The sequence below is a fragment of the Muntiacus reevesi genome, chromosome 14, assembly GCF_963930625.1.
Source record: "Muntiacus reevesi chromosome 14, mMunRee1.1, whole genome shotgun sequence".
Lineage (NCBI taxonomy): Eukaryota > Metazoa > Chordata > Mammalia > Artiodactyla > Cervidae > Muntiacus > Muntiacus reevesi.
Window position 1 is genome coordinate 125,085 of NC_089262.1, and position 22,541 is coordinate 147,625.

At 53.8% G+C, this 22,541-nt stretch overlaps 1 protein-coding gene across 2 annotated transcripts in view; it reads left to right on the forward strand.

Moving 5' to 3' along the window:
* Window positions 1–1,856: 1,856 nt before the first annotated feature.
* Window positions 1,857–22,541, forward strand: part of AHRR (aryl hydrocarbon receptor repressor) — an 89,559-nt gene continuing 68,874 nt past the window's right edge. The window contains exons 1-3 of one of the 2 annotated variants that reach the window (XM_065905292.1): window positions 1,857–1,967; window positions 11,636–11,708; window positions 20,290–20,471. In XM_065905292.1, the coding sequence (XP_065761364.1) occupies window positions 1,877–1,967; window positions 11,636–11,708; window positions 20,290–20,471 (346 nt within the window). In that variant the 5' untranslated portion in view covers window positions 1,857–1,876. Of the gene's footprint in view, window positions 1,968–11,635; window positions 11,709–20,289; window positions 20,472–22,541 lie in introns of those variants that run through there. The other variant, XM_065905293.1, reaches the window with a different exon arrangement.

The following is a 22,541-nucleotide window of genomic DNA, read 5'->3' on the forward strand; positions in this document are numbered from 1 at the left end:
ACTGAGGCGTCTCACTCAGGCGGGCTCCCCAAGGGGCTGGTGGGTGGGTAGGAATGATGCCAGGGCAGCAGGCTCGAAGGGGACACAGGGGGTGCAGGGCTCTGTCTACAAAGCTCCGCGTCCTCCGGGCACCCACCCAGGGGTCTCCACCCTCCATCCTGCTCTGACGGCCCCCTATAGGCCTGGCCTTCACAGAGGGGACCCCATTACCCCTGCCATCCAAGATGTATCCTCACAACGTCTTACACATGCTTACTCTTTCTTTTTAACAAAAAGGAAAAACAATGAAAGTAGTTCAAAAGTACTCCGTGCTTCTGCAAAATAATCAGAAATTGTGGAACTTTTAACAAGGAAAAAAAAATGAAAGTTCACCTGTAATCTGAGTTACGCACCCAGATTTTTTCTGTGCATAATGCACTTCACAAAAATCGGATCAAGATACAGCAGCAGATTTTAACTACTTAAAAAATACAGCCACATAGCTGCATGTTGCTCAATGTCAAAAGGTAATATACAATAAGAATAATAAAAGCTGACACTTTGAGTCCCTGTTCTGCATTGGGGACTCTGTTTTTCCTCAGGTAGAAGTGAATAGACCTGGTGAGTTTGCCTATTTGACACTGGAGCAAAAAAAACATCTGTGTGATTTCAGGCAAGAATAAGCCCTGTGAAAGGTAGAGGAGATAGCAGGGTTTGATCTGGGGTGGATATTCTCTCTGAGGACAGAATCATAGTGCCAACCCTGCCAGTATCTGCAGAAGAGATTTCCTGGAGCAGGAGCAAGTGCCAAGGGCCTGTGGTCTGTGAGGTCAGGATGGGCCTGGGGCTCTGGGTAGGGGTGGGATCAGGACTGGCTGTGGGGGTGGGGGTTGCTGGGGCTTGCATGAAGACAGTGTGAGGTTCCCTGGGGACCTGGGAGGGTCTGGATTGCCCCGGCAACACAAGGAGGCCCCTGGGCCGAGGTCTCCTGAGACCCTTCAGACTTTGTGGAGAGCCTAGGGTGTGAGGTGAGGTTCATGGGTATCTGGGAGGCTCTGGGTCAGGTATGCAGCTCCAACCCAGTGAGGGGAAGTGGGCCTTCCAAAGTCTGGACATGTCCACCAAGATGGAGGCAGGGTGGGAGGGTCCGGTTGGAAGAGAGGGAAGGAGAAGCAGGAAAGATGGGAAGGGTCGGCTGGAGGCCTTAGCTCCTGTGAATCAGAAAAGCCCGGATCAAGACTTCCTCCAGGAAGGTGCAAGGTTAAAAGTACTATATTAATATTTTAAACTGTAAGACCCTTATTCTTGTAAGGGCTTATTCTTGCCTTTTTAGCAATAACCCCACCGAAGCAGGTAGAGCAGGACATGCTATGCTCACGTTACACATTCTGATCCAGATGCCGGAACCCAGCGGCCAGGGGAGTTCGGACCCTGCACCTCCGCACCGCGGTTAGGTGCGCACCGGCCTCAGCTGGCGGGCGGAAGGGGGCCGCGACTGGAGGCGAGGAATAGAGAGTCCGGGGCTCCCCGCGGGGAGCATGGGGGCCTCGAGGGCCACAGAGCAGCCTGGAGGCGACAGAGCGTTGAGGATTCCACGAGGACGCGAGAAACACAGGGCGCGAGCCCACCGTGGCTCACTCGGACCCGGGGACCACGGGGAGAGCGGGGCGCAGGGCAGGACCTCACCGGGGTGCACAGATTCGGAGGACCACAGAGACAGGGGCGCAAGGCAGGACCTCACCGGGCGGGGATGCACGAGCCGACTGGGGCCAGGACCGCGCGGGGTGCACGCGCGCGCCCCCTGCCGCCGCCGGGCTCGGCCGTCTCGGGGCGGGGCGGCTCGCGTGCCGGGGTGGAGCTGTCCTTTCGCGGCCGCAGCCGCCGCCTGGTCCCTGAGATGCGAGCGCCGGCAGCCGTGCCAACACAGCTCCCGGTCCCGGCGGACGCCTCCCGCGGGCGCGCCCGAGCCTCCGCGCCCCGCCGGCCGGGTAAGTGCCCCGGGCGCGCTCCGCGGCTCCGTCTCCGTGGTGGAGACCCGCGCGCAGAGCCATCTCCCCAAGGGTCCCCCTCCACTCACCCCATCCTCACGTCTCCAGGCCCGGGAGTCCAACCGACAGCTCCTCACCTAAAAATAAAACAAGAACTTTCGAGGGACTCCAGTGCACTTCCATTGCTTGTGGTCACTCAGTTTCCGACCTGGGAGCGTCAGACAGCCCCCTCCCCCAGCTTTGGAAGAGTTGGGCCGATTGCCCTTAGCTCTTGGCCCAGTTTCCCTCGGAAATGTTTCGGGCAGATGCTAGGGGTGGTGGGGGGAGACTTGGAACCGAACCCCTGAGCCCTCCCCAGGGCAGCTGGTGAGGGTGGGGGGCCCCAGAGCTGGGGGTGCGCAGCTCAGCCCCCTCCTTCCGGACAGGGAGTGCCAGTCTTGGTTCTCACACTCGAGAAGGCTGAAGGCATGTGTTCCAGGAATTCACTGGGCTTCAGTTAGTGGCACCAAGAAAATTTTTCTCCCTAAAGTCTTACTTTGAGTGGTGGAAAATCCCCAGCTTGTGGGCACTTTGTGAGAGGCACTGGGCTGCCCACAGGGCAGGTGACCGGTCAGAGGCCAGAGGCCTTGGGAGGATAGCCCCGGGGTTCCTATATCTGTCTCCCGGTTGGTCTGAGGGGCTGGGGCCGGAGGCTGCCCCCTTGGAAGCGTCCAGCAGGTCTCCAGCTGTGGCTGCCCCGCAACTCACGTGGGGCCTGTGTGTGACCAGCCGCAGGCTCTGACCCTCGAGGGGCTGGGCGCAGACGGGAGGCATGAGACGTGCCCTGGGCACTTGCCCTCTCGCTCCGGGTACTCGACAGTCGTGACTGGACCTCTCCCGGCCTGGTCAGCGGCCTGGCCCACCCCGGCCGTCTCCAGGGGCCTCTGGCGGAGGCGGGCTCCTGAGCCTGGCCGGTCTCCGCCCAGCGTCCGCCATCAGGGCCTCCAGCCTGACTTCTGCAGCCTCTTGGGCCCAAGCCCCATCCCGGTGGTCTCGGGACCCACTAGTGGGCAGGTGAGCGGCTTTCTGCCCCCCCCAGGGGGTTGTGGTCTGTGCTGGCTCCAGCCGCCGGGGCCAGCAGACCGCGCCTGTGGTCTGTGTGCTGGTGAGGACTTCGGGGTGGTCCTGGGCAGAGCTTGGACTTGGACCTTGGGCTTTGTCCCCCTCTTGATTTGGCCCCAGAGTGGGGCAGCTGCGTGCGCAGGGGCACACATGCTGGGCGGGAGCCATGGGCACTGCTCTGTGGTGTGGGAGGCTCTTTTATTTTTGTTTTTTGCTTATGTGTATTTTCTGAAGTGGACAACTATCATTTTTACCATGAAAGGGTCTTAGGAAAGCCCAGATTTCTCCGAGCAGCACAGTCGGCTCAGAGCTCCGGGGGGCCAGCCCCGCACTGCTCGGTGGTGCGTTTCCGGGGAGGATGATCCAGGCCCGCCAGGGCTGCATCTGTTTGAGGAGAGTGTGCAAGTGGTCAGGAAAATGGAGCCCGTGTTGAGGATTCCTAGGGCACGACGAGGCTCTCCCTGGGAACAGCGGCATCCCGGGGTGCCTCTCCCGCCCCTGACGGGGTGCCTGGCGTGTGCTTGTTTGCTCTGGTGCTTTTTGCCGTAACTTGTGTTTTTAGGGCCTTGCCATCCTGGGACTTTGTGGCCTGGCTGTGTGCACGCTGGGGAAGGGCTGCTCCGGGGAGCCTGGATCCATCTCAGGTCCTGCTGCTGGAGGGGGTTTGTACAGAGGGAAGTAAGGGGTCAGCACCACTCCCTCGATGTGTCCCCCCCGGCTCATCTTCCCTGTCACCCCCACTCTGCGCCACCGCTGGTTCGAGCCTTGGGCTCGTTTAGGGAATAGTGGTGCTGGGGAGGGGTCTCCTGGGGCCGGTGCAGGTCAGCCCCCCCCCCCCCACTTTGGGTCTTGACGGGGCTCAGTGGGTCTCTGAGTGCCTGGCCCCTCTCGGGTGTGGGGGAGCATCCCTGCCTGGTGTCCCCTGAGGCTGAGCCCGGTCTGGGTGCGGCTCAGTCCTCTCCTGCCGGTATTAAGCGGCTTTGCAATTCAGAAGGCACGACTTCACTCTCTGGATTCCAGCCCCCGAGGCTCTGACCTGGCTTCCCAGAGAAGGGCAGGCCTGGTGGCCGTGGCTCCGGGTGAGCTGAGAAGGCTGGACACTTCCCAAGCATCTGCCCACCTATCCCTGCTCCAGCCTGTGGCCACCAGGCCCCACTCACCCACCCCAGCCCGTCTCCAGAGCTCTTGTTTCCTCGGACTTGTCACCCTGCAGTCTCAAAGCCAGCTGTTGCCCCCCCAAGCCCTGCAGCTGCCCCCCTGCCCAGAAAGCACCCCAACCCTGCCGGGAACACCCCAGCCCAGCCCACCCCACCCCTGCCAGGAACACCCCACTAGCGCTGCCACCACTGGGTCCTCTTTGCCACTCCAGATATTTTATTTCTATTTATATAGAAATTTGTGTTCTTTGTTTTTAGCATGGTAACATTCAATTACATAAAATTGACCATTAAAGAATTTATAGTACCGTGGTATTTATTGAGTATATTGCCAAAGCTGTGCAACTACCACTTCTGATTCCAAAACATTTTCTTCATCCCAAATGGAAACGCCGTATCCTTTAAGCAGTCGCTCCCCCTTCTTTTTCCCTCCAGCCCCTGGCACTCGTCTCCTCTCTGGACGTTTCCTCTACATGGAATCAATGTGTGCCCTGTGGGCATGCCTCCCGGCCCGTAGCATCGTGTTTCCAAGTTGCATCCGTGCTGCAGGGACGTTAGGGCTTCACTTCTTCTTACGGCTGAGTGTAGGCCACAGTGTGGATGGACCACGTTTTGTTTATCTGTTCATCAGCTGATGGGCATTTGGGTTGTTTCAGCTTTTTGGCTATGGTGAATAACGATGCTCTGAGTATTTGTGTGCCAGATTTTGTTTAAACGTATGTTTTCAGTTCTCTTGGGCTAGGAGTGGAATTGCTGGTATAGTATAGTGACTCTGTGTTTCACTTTTCGAGGAAATTCTGAAATGCTTTCTACAGGAGCTGTAGAATAGAAAATCTATTCCCATCAGCAAGGCACTCGGGACCCATTTTCCCTACATCCTCACCAACATTTGTCATTTTCCTTTTTAAAAAAATTATAGCCGTCATCGTGGGTGTGGAGTGGTATCTCATTGTGGGTTTGATTTGTATTTCCCTAGTGACTCATGATGTTGAGCATCTTTTTATGTACCTGTTGACCATTTGTATGCTTTTTGAGGAAGAAACATCTATTCAGGTCCTTTGCTCATTTTTAATTAGGTTGTTTATCTTTTTGTTGTCGAGTTTTAAGAGTTCTTTTTATAGCCTGGATACTAGACTTTATCAGATATGTGATTTATACTTAATATTCTCTGTGTGAGTGTCTCTTCACTTTCTTGATAGTGTCCTTTGAAGTTCATGTTTTAAATCTTGATGAAGTTCTATTTATCTCATTTTTATTTTCTTACTTGTGCTTTTGGTGAAGGATCCATTGCCAAATTTAAGGCTGAAAGGAACATAGCATTATGTTTCCTTCAAGAGTTTTACAGTTTTAGCTCGCACCCCCAGGTCTTTAACTAACGGGCTGGTTTTTGTCGCTGGCGGCTGGGTCCCCCGCCCTTCAGTGAGTGCACGTCCAGTTGTCCAGCATCTTTTGCTGAGGGGGCCCTTCTTCCCCATCGAATGGCCTCGTTGTTGAAAATCCATAGACCACACATGTTGATTCTTATGCCACATCTCTCTTCAACGCCTTTAAAGTCCTTTTATTATGAAAGCTTTCAAACCTTCTACAAAAGTGGAGAGTTTTATAATGAGCCCAATTTATTCATCAAGCAGCATAAACCCCACCCTACTCCCCAGATTAGTAGAAACAATCGCTGACATGTCATTCTTTCACAGGTGTTAGCGTATATGTATCTCTAAAATGTGTAGACTTTAAAAATCAGCTTTTTATGTGTTTTTTTACTTAATTTTTTAAAATTGAGAGACTTTAGTTAATATAAAGAAGTATCAGCAACAGTGAAAAGAGAGCTCAAAAGGGTCCTCAGGACTGCGGGAGGTGCCCAGAGGCCTCACGTGGGTGTGGGGGCTCAGGCTCCAGGAGAGTGGGGGTGGTCGCCCCGTTTCTCGGCCCCTGGCATGGGAGGGCAGGAGCACCCAGGTGGGGGGACGTGTGGGAGCCGGGAGCCCCTGGTGGTGAAGGGTGTCCCACGGCGCTCACTGCGGGGGAGAGGTGCGGGAGGGCCCAGCCCTGGGAGCAGGCAGGTGCCTGGCACGCGGGGTCCCTGGGGACTGTCCCCTGAGTCCCGCCGCTGCCGGGCGCCGCCACGTCCCCCTCCTGGCCTCTGTGCTGTAGGTGCCTGGTTCATCAGCGTAGGTCGTAAACCCCGCAACACACTGTTGCCGTTGTTTTAAACAGTCAGTTATCTTTCACAGACATTTAAGTGGCAAGAAGGGTCCCGCATTTTCACCCGTGCATTACCACTTCCTGTGCTTTCTGTTCATTTGCGGATCCACGTTTCCATCTGGTATCATTTTCCTTTGGCCTGAAGACACTCTTTCACATTTCTTATAGTGTGGGTCAGCTGGCAACGAATGCTTTCAGCTTTTTCATGTCTGAAAAAGTCTTTATTTAGCCTTAGTTTTCCGCAGTGATTTCCACAGTGTCAGGAATTCTACGTTCATGCCTTTTTCTTCAGCGCTTTAAGGGTGCGGCTCGCTGTGTCCTGCACGTCCGTGTTTCTCAGGAGGCGTCTGTGGTCACACTCACCTGTGTTTCTTTGTGCCCAAACTGTGGTCTCTGGCAGCTTCTAAGATTATCCTCTTTATTGCTGGTTATGAGTGATTTGATTTTGATGTGCCTTGTATAGTTTTTTCCTCTTTCTTATGCTTGGGATACATTGACTTCTTGAATCTGTAGGTTTGTAATTTTCATTGTTTGGACAAATTTCTGCTATTATTACTTACTTCTGTCACCTCCTTTGTCCTCCTATTCTTTAGGGCCCCAGTTACACATATTAAGCCTCTTGAAATATCTAAATATTTAATTTTTATTTTGATGCTATTGTAAGTGGTATGGTTTTTTTAAATATCTGTATTCAGTTGTTCATTGCTAGTGTATGGAAATACAGTTGATTTTTCTATATTGTCCTTTTTCTCTGTGACCTCGCTGAACTCAGTTATTATAAGAGATTTGTCGTAGCCAAATTTAAGGGGCATGATGACAGAGGACGTCTTTGTCTTCATGGTCTCTGGGGATGTATTCAGTCTCTCACTCTTGGGTGTGATGTCAGCTGTACATCTTTTCGTAGATGCCTTTTATCAGGTTGGGCTTCTCTGATGGCTCAGGTGGTAAAGAATCCACCTACAATGCAGGAGACCTGGGTTCGATTCCTGGGTTGGGAAGATCTCTTGGAGAAGGGAATGGCAACCCACTCCAGTGCTGTTGCCTGGAGAATTCCATGGACAGAGGAGCCTGGCGAGTTACAATTCATGGGGTCAAAAAGAGTTGGACACACGTGAGTGACTAACACTTTATCAGGTTAATTAAGTTCCTTCTATTCCTAGTTTAATGAGAGTTTTAAAAATCATTCTACATGAATTTGGCCTCATGCATTTTATATATGTTGAGGTGACCATATATTTTTTTCTTTTGTTCATAAATGAAGTGAATTATACTCAATTTCTTGAATTTCTTGAGCAAACCTCACTTGTGATATGTTGTGCTCTTTATATATTTCTGGTTCCCATTTGCTAACATTTAATTGAAGATTTTTGTGCCTGTGTTCATGAGAGATGATTTTTGTCTATAGTTTCCTCAAAACATCTTTGGTTTTGGTATCAGGGAATGCTGAACTTAAATAAATTAGTTGTCAGTTTTAAATTTGATTTTTAGATTTTTGCAGAGAATTGTATGGTTTCTTCCTTAAATTGGTAGACTTCACCAGTGACTCCACCTGGGCTTTTGCTTTTGTTTGTTGTAGGAGTAGATACAGGCTAAGCAGGTTATTTTTCTTGAGTGAGTTTGGTAGTTTATGTCGTTCAGGAAACTGGTCCATTTCATCTAAACTGTTGAATCTGTGGGGGGAGTGTTTGTCTTAGTCTCCTTAGTGACAGTGTTAATTGCTCAGTCGTGTCCGACTCCGTGCAACCCCATGGACTGTAGCCCGCCAGGCTTCTCTGTCCATGGAATTCTCCAAGCAAGAGCGGATTGCCATTCCCTTCTCTAGGGGATCTTCCCGACCCAGGGATTGAATCGGGTCTCCTGCATTGCAGGCAGATTCTTTACCATCTGAGCCACCAGGGACGCCCCTTAATCTCCCTGGACTGCCATAACAAAAAACACAGACCCAGTGGCTTAAACAACACCTGTGAATAATGAAGATTTATTTCTCACAGTTCCAGTGGCTGTGAAGTCCAAGATCAAGGTGCCTGCTGACCTGACTTCTGGTGAGAAGGGGCTTCTTAGCTCCCACATAGTGAAGAGTGTTGTCCTCTCTTTCCCTCTTCTTGTGAGGCCAACAGTTCTGGCAGTGCAGGGTTCCACCTGGAAGACCCCATTTAACCCTAATCGCCTCCTTGCAGACCCATCTCCAGGACAGTCAGATGTGGGACCAGGGCTTTAACATGTGAACGTGCAGGGCACACAGCTAAGTTCAAGGCTGTGTTCTCTTGTTTTCCTTCTGATGGTTGTGGTATCTGTAGTGATGTCCCTTTGTTACCAAAAGAGTGAGGTGGGGTCCGGCTGCTCGCTGCAAAATCTGTTACCAAAAGGTATGTGGGGTCTGGCTACTCGCTGCCCAAAAGTCAGTAAACAGGCCAGGATGGTGGAAAGTTTACTTTATTTCAGATGCTGGCAGCTGGAATGGAGAGAGGATGGCAGATGTCTGTCCAAAGGCTGACTCCCACCCTCTACTGGCAACCAGCAGGGCAAGAGCTTTTATAGACAGAAGTGATGGTGGTGGTGGGGGGTGGGGGTGGGTTTCTACATGCAGAAACAGCACAGTCAGCTCTGACAGTCATCTTCAAATTGGTGGTCTTCACCATCTTCATCAGTGGTCTGACCAACATCATCTTGGTTGTTTTAGGTAAAGTTAATTTTCAGCTCCAGGGTCAGTTTGTTACCATTTCTTTGAGGCCAGTTCATGGGTACTGTCTGGTCATCATGTAGTTTAAATTCTCCATCTGGTGTTTTAGTGTCTATAAGACAGCTCACAGGATATGGCTCAGAATATTATATATAGCCTTTGAGAAAGAGCTAAAGGTCCTTGACTGTGCTTAATGACTGCATTATTATTTAGTCTCTGACTGTTTTCCTTTGTTTCTGCATTTCTCACTTCTCTGATTAAACTTATTCTTTGACTAAAGTTTTCTGCAGACAAAAGACAGATAGAGGAATTGGTAGGGGGCAAGGGCCGTAGGGTCCTCCTCTGTTTCACCTTCTTTCATTCATGATATTGGTAATTTGTCTCTTCTCTATTTTTTGATCAGCCTGGCAAGAGGTTTATCAATTTTGTTGGTCTTTTCAAAGAACCAGCTCTTGGCTTCGTTTATTTTTCTCTGTTTTTCTGTTTTAAGTTTCACTTAGGGTCTTCTCTGGCAATCCAGTGGGTAGGACATTGCCTTCCGATGCAGGGAGTGCAGGTTTGATCTGTGGTTGGGGAGCTAAGATCCCACATGCCTCCAGGTCAAAAAAAACCCCAAAACAAGCAGAAGAAACATAAGTTTTGTTGATATTTCCACCTTTCGGCTTGATTTGGATTTGTTTTCTTGTAGTTACTTAAAGTGGAAGCTTTGGTTACTTACCTGGAACCTTTAGTTTTTTCCTACTATAAGCATTTAATGGTACCTTTCCATCAAAGAACTTCTCAGCTGTACTCCATAAAGTCTGATGTGTTGTTGTTTTCATTCAATTCAAAATACTTCTAAATTTCTTTGAGACTTTCTCTTTTACCTGTGGTTATTTGCATACCAGATAGTTGGGAATTTTCCATATATGTTTCTAGTTTAATTCCATTATTATTAGAGAACATACCTTGTATGATTTTTATTCTTTTAAGTCTGTTAAGAATTACTTTACGTTTCAGAATATGGTTTGTCTTGAATGTTCCAACTACAAAGAGTGTGGACTCTGCTGTTGTTGGGTGAAATGGTCTATATATACTTCAATTAGTCTATGTCTGTTGTTTGGATATTCCACAACTTTTTTGATTTTCTGTTTATTTGCTATATTGATTACTGAGAAGATTGAAGGCAGGAGGAGAAGGGCCCGCCAGAGGATGAGATGGTTGGATGGCATCACCAACTCAATGGACAGGAGTTTGAGTAAACTCTGGGAGTTGGTGATGGACAGGGAGGCCTGGCGTGCTGCAGCCCATGGAGTCATAGATTCAGACACGACTTAGTGACTGAACAGCAACGATCGATTAGTGAGAGAGGAATGTTGAAGTCACTGGTGAATTATCTTCTCATTTTTTTTTAGTTTCTGCTTCATGCATTTTGAAGCTCTGGGTGTTGCCTTGTTATTGAGAAAGATGGGCCCATTCATCCTCACGAGGCGTCCCTGCCTATGCTGGTGACTCCTTTGTCTGAAGTCAGCTTTGTCTGACGCTCACTCAGCTACTCACATGGCTACTCCAGCTGGACTTTGGATTGGTGTATATTTTTTGATCCATTCACTTTACCTACTTTTGTCAGTAGTCAAAGTGTGTTTCTTATGCTTAGAGTGGATTCATGACATGTTTCCGGCATTGTCACATCACTTGCTGAATGTAGAGGAAAGGGTGGAAGTCGTGAGTTTGAATCTGCTTCCTCTTCCAGGTTGGACACTCGAGGCCGGGCAGGGCTGCTGGCCTCCTCTCCGCGTCTGCTGGCGCGGAGCCTGACGCCAAGGGTCATTGGTCTGCAGGGCGTCCATGAGGCTCAGCCCCAGTGCACGGGAAACCGAGGTTCTGACGTGTGTCCCGAGGTGACGGGCAGGCTGCCCAGCCTCGGGCCACAGTCACGGGGCTGCTCCCTCGGCCGGCGTTCGTGTTCACACTGCCGGTGGCGGCCACCAGGCGTGGTCAGCGGGCTCAGTGCAGCTCTGAGTTGGTGGCCAAAGCAGATGCCCGGTGTGGTGGCGTCGAGAGAGATTTTACATAGAAAAGAGGAAGCCCGTGTGCCCAGAAGTGCAGACCTTGGGGGAGGTGGGGGCTGGGAGGGGACAGATGGGTCACAGGCAGCGGAGGCGGGGGCGCCTGCCCAGAGCCCCGACCCAGCGCTCGGCCCTCTGTGCCCGCGGCACGGTGTCCTGCTGCAGCAGCGACTCCTGCTCCAGGGGGTCCACCTGCCGGGAGCTTTTCCAGCACAGGGCTGTCCTCTCAGGAGTGCGGTGACAGGACCGGGTCCTCGGGCCACCCTGGGGGCCCAGGGGCCACCCGAGGAGAAGGGGCGCGGCAGGAGCCTGCTCCCACGCTCGGGGCCTGGGCCTGGGGGCCGTGGTTCACACCCGGGCGTCGTGTCCCCGCCCGCCTCACTGGGCGGGCACGCCCTGGCCGCTGCCTCAGGGCTTGGGGCATTGTGTGGACACCCAGCTCCGTTCAGTGTGACCGACTCGATGCTCCCTCTCTTTTAGGGCCCGAGATGATGATCCCACCAGGGGAGTGCCTGTACGCCGGGAGGAAACGCAGGAAGCCCGTTCAGAAACAGTAAAGTATCATGTCTTTGCTGATGGCTGCTGATGGAGGGGAGGCCTTGTGTTTTCATTAGAAAAAGTGAATTTTAGGAAGAAAGCGAGTGAGGCAAGGGTTCTGTCAGGCCTTCCCGAGGGCCAGGTACCCTCAGGATCTTGGGGTCTTGGCTGCGGGGTGTGGGGGCAGGACCCTGGGCCACTTTCCCAGCCCTGATTGCAGCTGAAGTCTGGCCGAGGGGTACCCCCCTGCCCGGGTGAGACTGTTTCCAGCTGGACACACCCCAGTGCCCCTGGGCTTCACCCCAAGTGAGAGGAGACCGAGGCTCATCCTCCCAGCCTCCAGAAGGCTGAGCTGGGGGGTAGCCCAGGTGTGGCCCCCACCTGCCCTGTCTGTGGCTGCCTGGTGGGGCTCGGAGCCTCCACGCAGGCATCCTGCCATCTTGCAAGTGGCCGGCCGGCTGCAGAGAGCGGCCCTCAGAGCCTGGGGCCAGGTTCTGTGATGCGTCCACCGTGCAGGGCTGTGTGTGTGTGTGTGTGATCATGTGTGTGTGTGTGCAGTGTCGCTTCCTGTGTGTAACAGCTCTGTCGGTGTGTGTATGTGTGTGCACCCGCAGTTGTGTCTGTGTGGGTGTCCAGGTTTCTGTGACCGAGGCCGCCCTCCAGCCCCTGGGGGCTGCAGGACCTGTGAGGCTGTGACAGGAATGGGGACCTCTCCAGCCCCAAGGACGGGCTGCAAGACTGGTGAGGCTGGACTTTGGAAAGTGGCTGTCACCTGAGTCAGCTGTGTTGCTTCTGTGGCCTTGGGATGGAGCTGGGGACAAGTGTGCGGCCTAGTCTGCAGGGGGCGGGGGGACGGCAGAGTTATATACCCAGGGAGAGGCCGGGCAATATCCTGAGCTCCTCTGCTCTGGTGAGAACACTTGTCTTCTTAGATAGGAAAAGAAAGGACCTGGAGACACAGCTGTGTGCCCTGGGATCTGGGGATGGGGGCGTGTCCACCAGGATCCAGGGGGGCATGTCCACCAGGATCCAGAGGGGCGTGTCCACACCTGGGAGCTGAGAGCAGCCAAACCAGCCACAACAGTGTTTATCGGGGCAGCTCCCCGCCTCTGTGCACGAGGGGCCAGCCGCGTTTGCACACCTGGCAGTGAGCCTGCGACAGTGTTCCTCGAGCGTTCCTTGTCCAGCAGTTCAGGACGCACCATGGTGTGTGGGCCCCAGCCCTCCGCCACCGCCTGCTCAGGCTGTCTCATGGGTGTCTGCTGTGACTTCAGGCCTCGTGTTGAACTCTCGCCCGTCTTTGCAGAGATGGCTGCCCTGGCCGCGTGCTGGCTTTTCCTCATGGGCTGAGCAAGCTCGTTGAGTGTTCACGCTGAGAGTAGTGGAATCCTCGGCTTTGACACAAAGCCCGCACTGCAGCCCCTGCCTGGCCACATCTGTGTCACCCTTGTGGACTTGGGGGCGCGGGTCAGTGATGCAGACAGAGGGGCGCACCCTGCTGTGCTGTGAGCAGTGAGTTTCCTGCTGAGCTGGGGCGCTGGTGCCTCGGCCAGGATTGGTGGCCAGCAGCAGTTCATCAGCTTGCAAGCAGGTGATTCAAGGCCAGACAGGCACGTGTGTTCCTACAAGTGGCGTTGCTCAGGCCAGGAGTGTGGCGTTTGTGATTTCACAGGTGTCACCACACCGGCCGGTGCTGGAGCTGAGCCCTGCCAGGTGCACGGTGCTTCTCGGTTTCGGGGAATGTGGGTGCTTTTCTCAGATTCAAGCCTGGCAGGCACGCTGTCTCCTTTTCTGTGACTGTCTGTGTTGACAGCTTTCGCTCACTTTTCTATCGGATTGTTTATGTTTTTGTGCTTCGTGATTTGTGAGAGCTGGGGATACAGATTCTTGAACATGTTTCACATACTTTCCGCCAGTTTTTATTTCACTTTTGGTATTCTTTGCCATGCAAAAAAACACTTAATTTTCATGTAGTTGAGTTTATTAATCTTTTCCTTTGTGCCTAATTTTATGTCACATTTAGAAAGGTCTTCCCTGCGTCATGTTTATGAGAATTTTCCTAGAAGATCTTGAATATACATTTGGAAGTTCTGAGCCTTTGGAGTCTTTCCTGGTGAAAGGTGTGTGTTCTGAATCTGTTTCTTCTTCCCTGTGGCTGCTGGTGGTTCCCAGGGTTTCTGTTGGATGAGCAGTGTTCTCCCCGATTTGTCATGGTATTGGGCATTCAGATCTGTGATTTCAGGGGAGGTGAAGGACCCCTGAACACACCCAGCTGTGCCTGTGGACATGGCCCTGCCGGCCTCTCTGGGCACCGGTGTCTGTGGGTTGCAAAGGCTGGGGAGGCTGCTGGGACGTGTACTGGGGTGTGAGCCCCATGTGTCAGCTGCAGCCCTGCCCCCTCCCGGAGGCTGTGGGCTGTGGTGGGCAAAGAAAGTCTGGAGCCTGCCGTAGATGAACTGCAAGGTGGAACCTGCTAGAAGCCCAGGTGAGAACGTGCTCCCCCAAGGCCCAGGGCTGGGCCCACGCTGAGCAAGCAGGGCGGGCTGCAGGGTCCCTGCCCCCGGCCGCTAGGGGCAACCGGGCCCCGCCCTCCCCTTCGGGCCCCCGCTCCTCACTGTGAGGGGTGAGCGGGTCCCCACCCTCGCCCACAGCGGTGAGGGGTGACCATGTCCCCGCACCCCGCCGTGAGGGGCAACTGTGGCGGTGACGGTCCCCGTGCTCTTGGGGGCGCCCCCTTGTCTCCACTTCTGTCTTCTTGTGACTGGCTGTGACCAGAGCGCCCTGGGCTGAGAGCGCTTGCTGCATGCGGTCTGATCCGTGTGGGGACTCGGGGTGGCTCGAGAAGGCCCTCCTGAAACTGAGGTTAGCGAGGCTCTGTCGCGTCTGAGGCTCCTCTGCCTGCCATTGCTCCACGGCCTCACAGGCGACCTTGCCTGCGCCCCCGTCCTGCAGGCAGGTCTGCACTTCCTGGGGCTTCCCACGAAGGGGGCCTTCTCCAAGTGAGCTTCAGTCCCCTGCCGTGACGATGCAGCTTCCTCCGCACTTGTGTGCCCCTCATGTAGAGGAACCACGCATGGTTACTCATCTCCGGTGACAGTTGGGTGGGTCCCAGGTTGGGGTGTCACCAGCAAAGCTGCTGTGAACATTTATGTTTGAGTCTTCGGGTGTGTACCTTCATCTCTCTTGGGTGGGATTGTGGGTCCATGTGCAGTTGAGGAGGGCTCGACTTTCTGAGAATCCACCAGACAGATGATTTTCTGAGCAGCTTTGCTGTCCATGCTGCCGGTGGCAGGGCACGGGGCTCATCCGCCTCCACACAGCACCTGGGTGTCCGTCCTGGTCTCAGCTCCTCGACCGGCTGTGGTGGAGGCTCACCGTGACTTCACGTTGCATTTCTCCAGTGAGGAACGGTGCTCATGGCCTTTCCTGTGCTTATTTGCTGTCCACAGAGCTTCTCCCATAAAGAGCTTGTCTAAATAACTCATCTGTCTTCTTACTAGGCTGTTTGTCTTCTTGCTGAATTGTGAAACTTCTTTAAGTATTCTGTATATAGGCTCTTGTGAATATTTTTAGCCAATTAATCTATGGCTCCGCTTTTAATTTTCTTAATGGTGACTTTCAAAAGTCATTTTAAATTCTTTGAAAAAAATAAATTTACCATTTTTTTCTTTCACAGTATTTTTAGTGTGTGCCCCGAGACTCCCAGGACTCCTTCCAGGGTCTCCAAGATTTTCCAATGTATTTTCTTGTAAAGTTTTATGGTACATTTTAGACTTAGGCCTACAGTCTGTTTTGATCTAATTTTGGTACTGTGTGAGGTAAGGATTGATGTTTACTTGTTTTCTTGGCTGTCCAGTTGATTAGCACCATTTGTTGAAAAGAGTTTCTTTTCCTATTGAATTTCGTTAGTCTCTTTGTCAAGTGAATTGACCAAAAGTATGTGGGTCTGTTTCTGGATCCTCTCTTCTGCTCCATTGATCTTTTTCCATCTTTGTCTGAAACCAAACCAAAATGGAACACTTAACTCCGAGAGGATTATGGTCAGTCAGGTAAGTCCTCCAACTCTGCCCTCTGACTGACGATCCCCTGCACATCCACATAAAGTCTAGACTGCTTGTCGTTTCTGCAAAAAGTCCTGCTGAGATTTCCATCGAGGCTCCATCAATTCCACAAGTCAGTTTGGGGGTAACACCGTCTTAACAGTGCCCAGCCTTACTGGCTGACTTTCCATTGTCTGTGTCTCTTTCCTCAGCACTGTCAAGGTGTCAGGGTGTCTCCTGTTGGACTTGTCCCGGGTGTTTTAGGTTTCTGGCTTTTGGGTCCCTCACCTCCTGCCGAGTCTCCACCCTGCAGAGTTGGGGCTTTCCCCCATGGCCCTGAGCCCGAGCCTGAGGTCAGCTCAGAGGGGCGCTTCCCTCCAGTGGCCCCTCACCCACCTGGTGGGGGCGAGGGTCTCTGCCCCAGCCCCTGGAACCAAGGCCTGGGGAGGTGTGTTGGGCTGCATTCGAGGGGCAGCCAGGTGGTCGATTTGAGAAAGCTGGAAGGACAGAGCCTTCCCAGCCCCCGTGTCTTCAGTCAGGAGTGTCCCCCGGCACCTCACGGGATGGGGGTGGGGACAGTCACCACTCAGCCCATCCCAGGTGTGGGTGGGGGCCTGCTCCCCGCAGATCTGCCCACCGTGAGGTCTCTGCCCTCCTCTGGCCCCACATCTGCCCTCAGTGCTGCTCTGCTTTCTGGGGAGGCCTTGAGTTCTCTCCCTTCTGGGAGGGGCTACCCTCTGGTTGGCACGTCCAGTCCACACGAGGCTGCTCCATCTCCCCACGCCTCCTGGTTCTGGATTTTGTTAGCAGATGACTGATGTTGGTGTAGGCACCTCATTAAGGAAGAAAAAAGAAAAGAAACCAGAGAAAGTCACTAGATAACCAGAGAATGGGAGACAATGTGTGTATCTGTTAAGGATCTAGTATCCCGAATATATAAAGACTTCCTACAACTCAAGAGCAAAGGAAATGGCAACCCACTTCAGTGTTCTTGCCTGGAGAATCCCAGGGATGGGGGAGCCTGGTGGGCTGCCGTCTATGGGGTCGCACAGAGTCGGACACGACTGAAGCGACTTAGCAGCAGCAGCAAGAGCAAACAACCCAATTTAAAATTGGGCAAAAGGCTTGAGTAGACATTTCTCCAAAGGAGATACAGAGATGGCCAAAAGGCATGTGAGAAGATGCCCAACATTATTGGCCATTCATTCATTCAGTCAGTTCAGTCGCTCAGTCGTGTCCGACTCTCTGTGACCCCACAGACAGCTGCATGCCAGGCCTCCCTGTCCGTCACCAACTCCCAGAGCTTGTTCAAACTCTTGTCCATTGAGTCAGCGATGCCATCCAACCATCTCATCTTCTGTTGTTCCCTTCTCTTCCTGCCTTCAATCTTTCCCAGCATCAGGGTCTTTTCAAATGAGTCAGTTCTTCCCATCAAGTGGCCAAAGTATTGGAGTTTCAGCTTTAGCATCAGTCCTTCCAATGAATATTCAGTACTGATTTCCTTTAGGATTGACTGATTTGATCTCCTTGCAGTCCAAGGGACTCTCAAATCTTCTCCAACACCACAGTTCTTGGTGCTCAGTTTTCTTTATGGTCCGACTCTCACATCCATACGTGACTACTGGAAAAACCATAGCCTTGACTAGACAAACCTTTGTCAGCAAAGTAATGTCTATGCTTTTTAATATTCAGTGATTTTGGAGCCCCAAAAAATAAAGTCAGCCACTGTTTCCATTGTTTCCCCATCTATTTGCCATGAAGTGATGGGACCAGATGCCATGATCTTAGTTTTCTGAATGTTGAGTTTTAAGCCAGCTTTTTCACTCTCCTCTTTCACTTTCATCAAGAGGCTCTTCAGTTCCTCTTCACTTTCTGCCATAAGGGTGGTGTCATCTGCATATCTGAGGTTATTGATATCTCTCCCAGCAATCTTGATTCCAGCTTATGCTTCATCCAGCCCAGCATTTTGCATGATGTATTCTGCATGTAAGTTAAATAAACAGGGTGACAATATACAGCCTTGATGTCCCTCTTTCCCAATTTGAAACCAATCTGTTGTTCTATGTCTGGTTCTAACTGTTGCTTCTTGACCTGCATACAGGTTTCTTAGGAGGCAGGTAAGATGGTCTGGTATTCCCTTCTCTCAAAGAATTTTCCACAGTTTCCATACAATCAAAGGCTTTAGCGTAGCCCATGAAGCAGAAGTAGGTGTTTTTCTGGAACTCTCTTGCCTTTTTCTATGATCCAACAGATGTTGGCAGTTTGATCTCTGGTTCCTCTGCCTTTTCTAAACCAAGCTTGTACATCTGGAATTTCTTGGTTCACATACTGTTGAAGCCTAGCTTGGAGGATTTTGAGCATGACCTTGCTAGCATGTGAAATCCGTGCAATTGTGCGGGTAGCTTGAACATTCTTTGGCTTTCCCCTTCTTTGGGACTGGAGTGAAACTGACCTTTTCCAGTCCTGTGGCCACTGCTGAGTTTTCCAAATGTGCTGGCATTTTAAGTGTAGCACTTTAACAGCATCATCTTTTAGGATTTGAAATAGCTCAACTGGAATTCCATCACCTCCATTAGCTTTGCTCATGGTGATGCTTCCCAAAGCCCACTTGACTTCACACTCCAGGATGTCTGGTTCTAGCTGAGTGATCACACTGTTATACCATCACACGTATGAGAATGTCATTTTAAAAAGGACAATAGCAAGTATTGGTGAGGCTGTGAAGTATGGCTGGTGTGGAAGATGGTTTGGCAACTCCTCAAAAAGTTAAACATAGAATCACAGGGCCATGGAACACGACTCAGCCCTGAGAAGTAGTGAAGTTCCACAGAGGCTGCCTGATGGACGAAGCTTGACTGTGTGATGGTCAGTGAAGGATGCCAGCTGTGAGAAGTCTGACTCCATTTATAGAAATGTCTCAACAAACAAATCCAGAGAGACAGACAACCATTGTGGCCACTGGGGGCTGAGAGATGAGAGAAGCCGCTTGGTAGGAGTGTTACCTGGGGGTGAAAAAATGTTTTGGAGCTTGATGGAGGTTGACAGCTCTGTGGATGTCCTAAATGCCAGCACACTTTCACTTTGAAGCAGCTTTATGTTACGTGAATTACAGCTCAGTCAAGAGAAAGAAGCAGCCACGGTGGAGCTTCTGCTCTTGTGTGGTTTTGTGTGGCCTTGGCCCCCCATGGCCGCGTGGGTGGGGGGTGCCCGGGGGTTTCTGACTGAAAGGACTGTGTGGGGCAGGTTTCCATGTACTTACAAGTGAGCGCGCGGTAGAGACACGGGACCTTCTGGACCCAGGAGCCCGGAGCCCCAGAAGGCTGCCCCCAACCTGTGGAGTGCGGGCCCAGGGGAGGCGGCCCCTGCCCAACTGGCCTAGCCTCGCTTTCTAGGAAGGAGGTTAAGGAGATGATTCTGCACGGAGGGGGTAGGTCCAGGGGCGGGTAAGAGGGCCCGTGAGGGCGGCTGCGGTGGGCAGGACGTCCAGCCTGGGCCACTCCCTTGTAGGGAGCTTAGTAGGAGTGTTAGTAGCCTTAGTAGGAGGGGGAGCAGGCCTGTGGCGGGGCCCTGGCCTTTCGCTCCTGAGTGGAGGGGAGGGTGGAGAGCACCATGGTGCCCAGGCCGCCTTGCTCGCCTTGGCCTTGTTAGCACCTTCCAGCCCTGCTGAGGAGGGGCACACGGGCCCAGAGGGGCTCCCGAGAGAGCTGAGCTGTGCGCCCAGGGCTGATGCCCGCTGCTGCTGGAGAGGGGGTGAGCACGAAGAGGCCGCAGGGCCCTCCTGCTGGCTCTCCCCCGTCTCTGGGCCTCCCTCCAGGGCTGCGACCAGCGGCTGGCACGGTTGGTGCGGCCAGTGTGGCCGATTTAGTTGGCGGGGCGTCTGTGGCTGGTGCAGCTGGTGTGCCCAGTGTGGCCTCTGTGCCCAGGGAGGCCTCTGTGGCTGGTGTGGCCTCTGTGGCTGGCGTAGCTGATGTGCCCGGCATGACCTCTGTGCCCGGCGTGACCTCTGTGGCTGGCATAGCTGATGTGCCCAGTGTGGCCTCTGTGGCTGGCATAGCTGATGTGCCCAGCATGGCCTCTGTGGCTGGCGTAGCTGATGTGCCCGGCGTGACCTCTGTGGCTGGCATAGCTGATGTGCCCAGTGTGGCCTCTGTAGCTGGCGTGGCCTCTGTGGCTGGCATAGCTGATGTGCCCATCATGGCCTCTGTAGCTGGCGTGGCCTCTGGCTAGCATAGCTGATGTGCCTAGCGTGGCCTCTGTGGCTGGCATAGCTGATGTGCCCAGTGTGGCCTCTGTGGCTGGCGTGGCCTCTGTGACTGGCATAGCTGATGTGCCCAGCGTGGCCTCTGTGGCTGGCGTGGCCTCTGTGCCTGGCGTAGCTCATGTGGCTGGCATGGCCGCAGTCTAGCTTGTGTATCTCCAGGAACTGGTGCCTTTTCATCCCGTGAGGCACGTGTTTCCCGGCGGCCGCTTTTCGTAGCCAAGTGCTCCTCCTGAGGTCACTGCCTGGGATGCTTTCCACCTGGGAGTCCCAGCCTGACTGTGGTCTTCCCCTCACAGGAGGCCTGCTGTGGTCGCCGAGAAGTCGAACCCTTCCAAGCGGCACCGTGACCGCCTCAATGCCGAGCTGGACCACCTGGCCAGCCTGCTGCCGCTGCCGCCTGACATCATCTCTAAGCTCGACAAGCTTTCTGTCCTGCGCCTCAGTGTCAGCTACCTCAGGGTGAAGAGCTTCTTCCAAGGTAAGACCCTCACCTCTGTCCGCCCGGGCCTGGCCTGGGCCCACCTGGCTTTATCACCTCTGTCCCCCGAGCCTCACCTGGGCCCACCTGGCTTCCCTGGGATGGGCCTGTTTTCGCTTCTTGTCTGGAACCCTTTAGAGGCAGAGTGCTGAGTGCGACCGACCAGAGCAGCTCTGGTGGGAAGGGGCCTGGGGCCGGCTCTCCCCCTGTTTGGCTCACCTGCCTCGGGATGCTGTGCTGGGCCAGGTGCGGCCCCCCTCGGCGCAGGGCAGCTGGTGTGTCTGTCAGGCCCTTGCAATGCGCTGGGTACTTGCTCGTGTCTGATGCCGCTGGGCAAGCCTTACTCTTCGCGTGGCCTGGCTGAGCTACTGGGGAAGAAATGTGGTTTACACCGGCCTACTTTAGCCTTCGGCCATCAGCCCTCAGCCAAGTCTGAGCTTCTTACAAAACTGTGCATTTATTCTGTGTCTTCGGGCAGAGGTAAGATGAGTGTTTACAGTGGGCACGTGTGGACACCAGGGGGTGGCGGACAGCAGCTGACCACAGGCTCACGCTCTGCTCAAGGCTCTGGGAGTCAACACGTGCACAGCCTCCTGTGGCCGAAACCCACCTCGGGCTGTGGTTAGGAGGGCCAGCCTCTGAGGCTGCAGCCCGGAACCACGGGGACCCGGGCCATACAGTGCCAGCCCCGCTGTGGGACTGGGGATGTGCGTGCATCCGACGTGCCTGAGGTGTGGCAGCCACTGTGCCTTGCTGGCTTTCTCGGCCTGGGAGGGAACTTTTCCTGAGGACTTAGGCTGCTTTCAACCTCGACTCCCCCAGGGACCCGCTCACTGCACCCTCCAGCTGGGCCAGCGCCGACCAGCCTGGCACTGGGCCCTCCCGGCCTTCCCTTTGTCTCCTGGAGCGGGAACCCCAGTCCTCCCGCCGCGGCTGGCCCTGGAGCCCCCTCTGTGTGAGGGTGCTGGCAGGGTCTGGGTCCCACTCCCGGGGTCCCACGGCCCTTCCCCTGTGTCCGGCTCCACTCTGGGGCTGGACCCCTGTTAGGGGTGCGCACGGTACACTGGGTGGTACTGACCCCAGTGAGCCGAGCTGTCCCTCGTGGAAAGGACCTCTGTCCCCGAGGGAGGCTGAGCACTCAGGGCTGTGTCTGCTGACCCAGGCTTGGTACTGGGGGCGGGGAGGTCCTTGCTCCTTGTGACGCCCACATGTGTCCACCCCCACACACACACACACATACACGCGGGTTCAGGGAAATCATAGGGTGAGGACATGGGCAGAGTTTTGACAGCTTGGGCTGGGATTTGCCCAGCACCAGCCCAGGTTCGTCCCCCAGTAAATCACCCAGACCCCCCGCCCCACCATGGCTGGAGGCACAAGCTTATGAAGCATCTTTGGAAAAGTAGGTTTGGAGGGCAGCAGAGAAAAGTGGGTGCCATGGGGACAGGAATTTGGGGGGTCACCAGGAGAGTTGTGCTGGCTGGAGGGCTTCCAGGAGGAGGCGAGGGGGTTGGTGTGGTCTGTAGGCTGCATAGAGGCAAGCCCATCATGGAGCCGTCTAAGGGACCCTTGCTACTTCAGTCCTGCACTGAGAAGGCCCCACCCTCCCCAGCTGTGGTCTGGGCCCCTCCCCCATTAACTGGCGCCCTGCCCTGCCGGCGCCCCCTCCCTGTGGTCAGCCCTGAGGCCCCCACGGGTCCCCAGGTTCACACTTCTTGCAGCCACCAGGAGTCCTGCGTTCTCCTGCATGTCCCACTGGCCCACTTGCAGAACTGGGCCTGAGTTCTGCCTGAGTCCCTCCCATGCCCACAATCTCCTGTCCCTCCTTAAAGCACCTGTATTTCCCTGGATCTCAGGTTATGGTTGCCTGGGCCTTGGATCTCTGATGGGTGCAGGAAAATGGGGAAACTCAAGGGGTTATGTGGTTCTTTGTGTGAAGTGGGCCACTTTCCCAGCGCCTCCATTCCAAGCGGAAGTTGAAAGCGGCAGCTCTACAGGGGCTTCATGTGACATGTGTGCATGCTAAGTCACTTCAGTTGTGTCCGACTCTTTGTGACCCCATGGACTGCA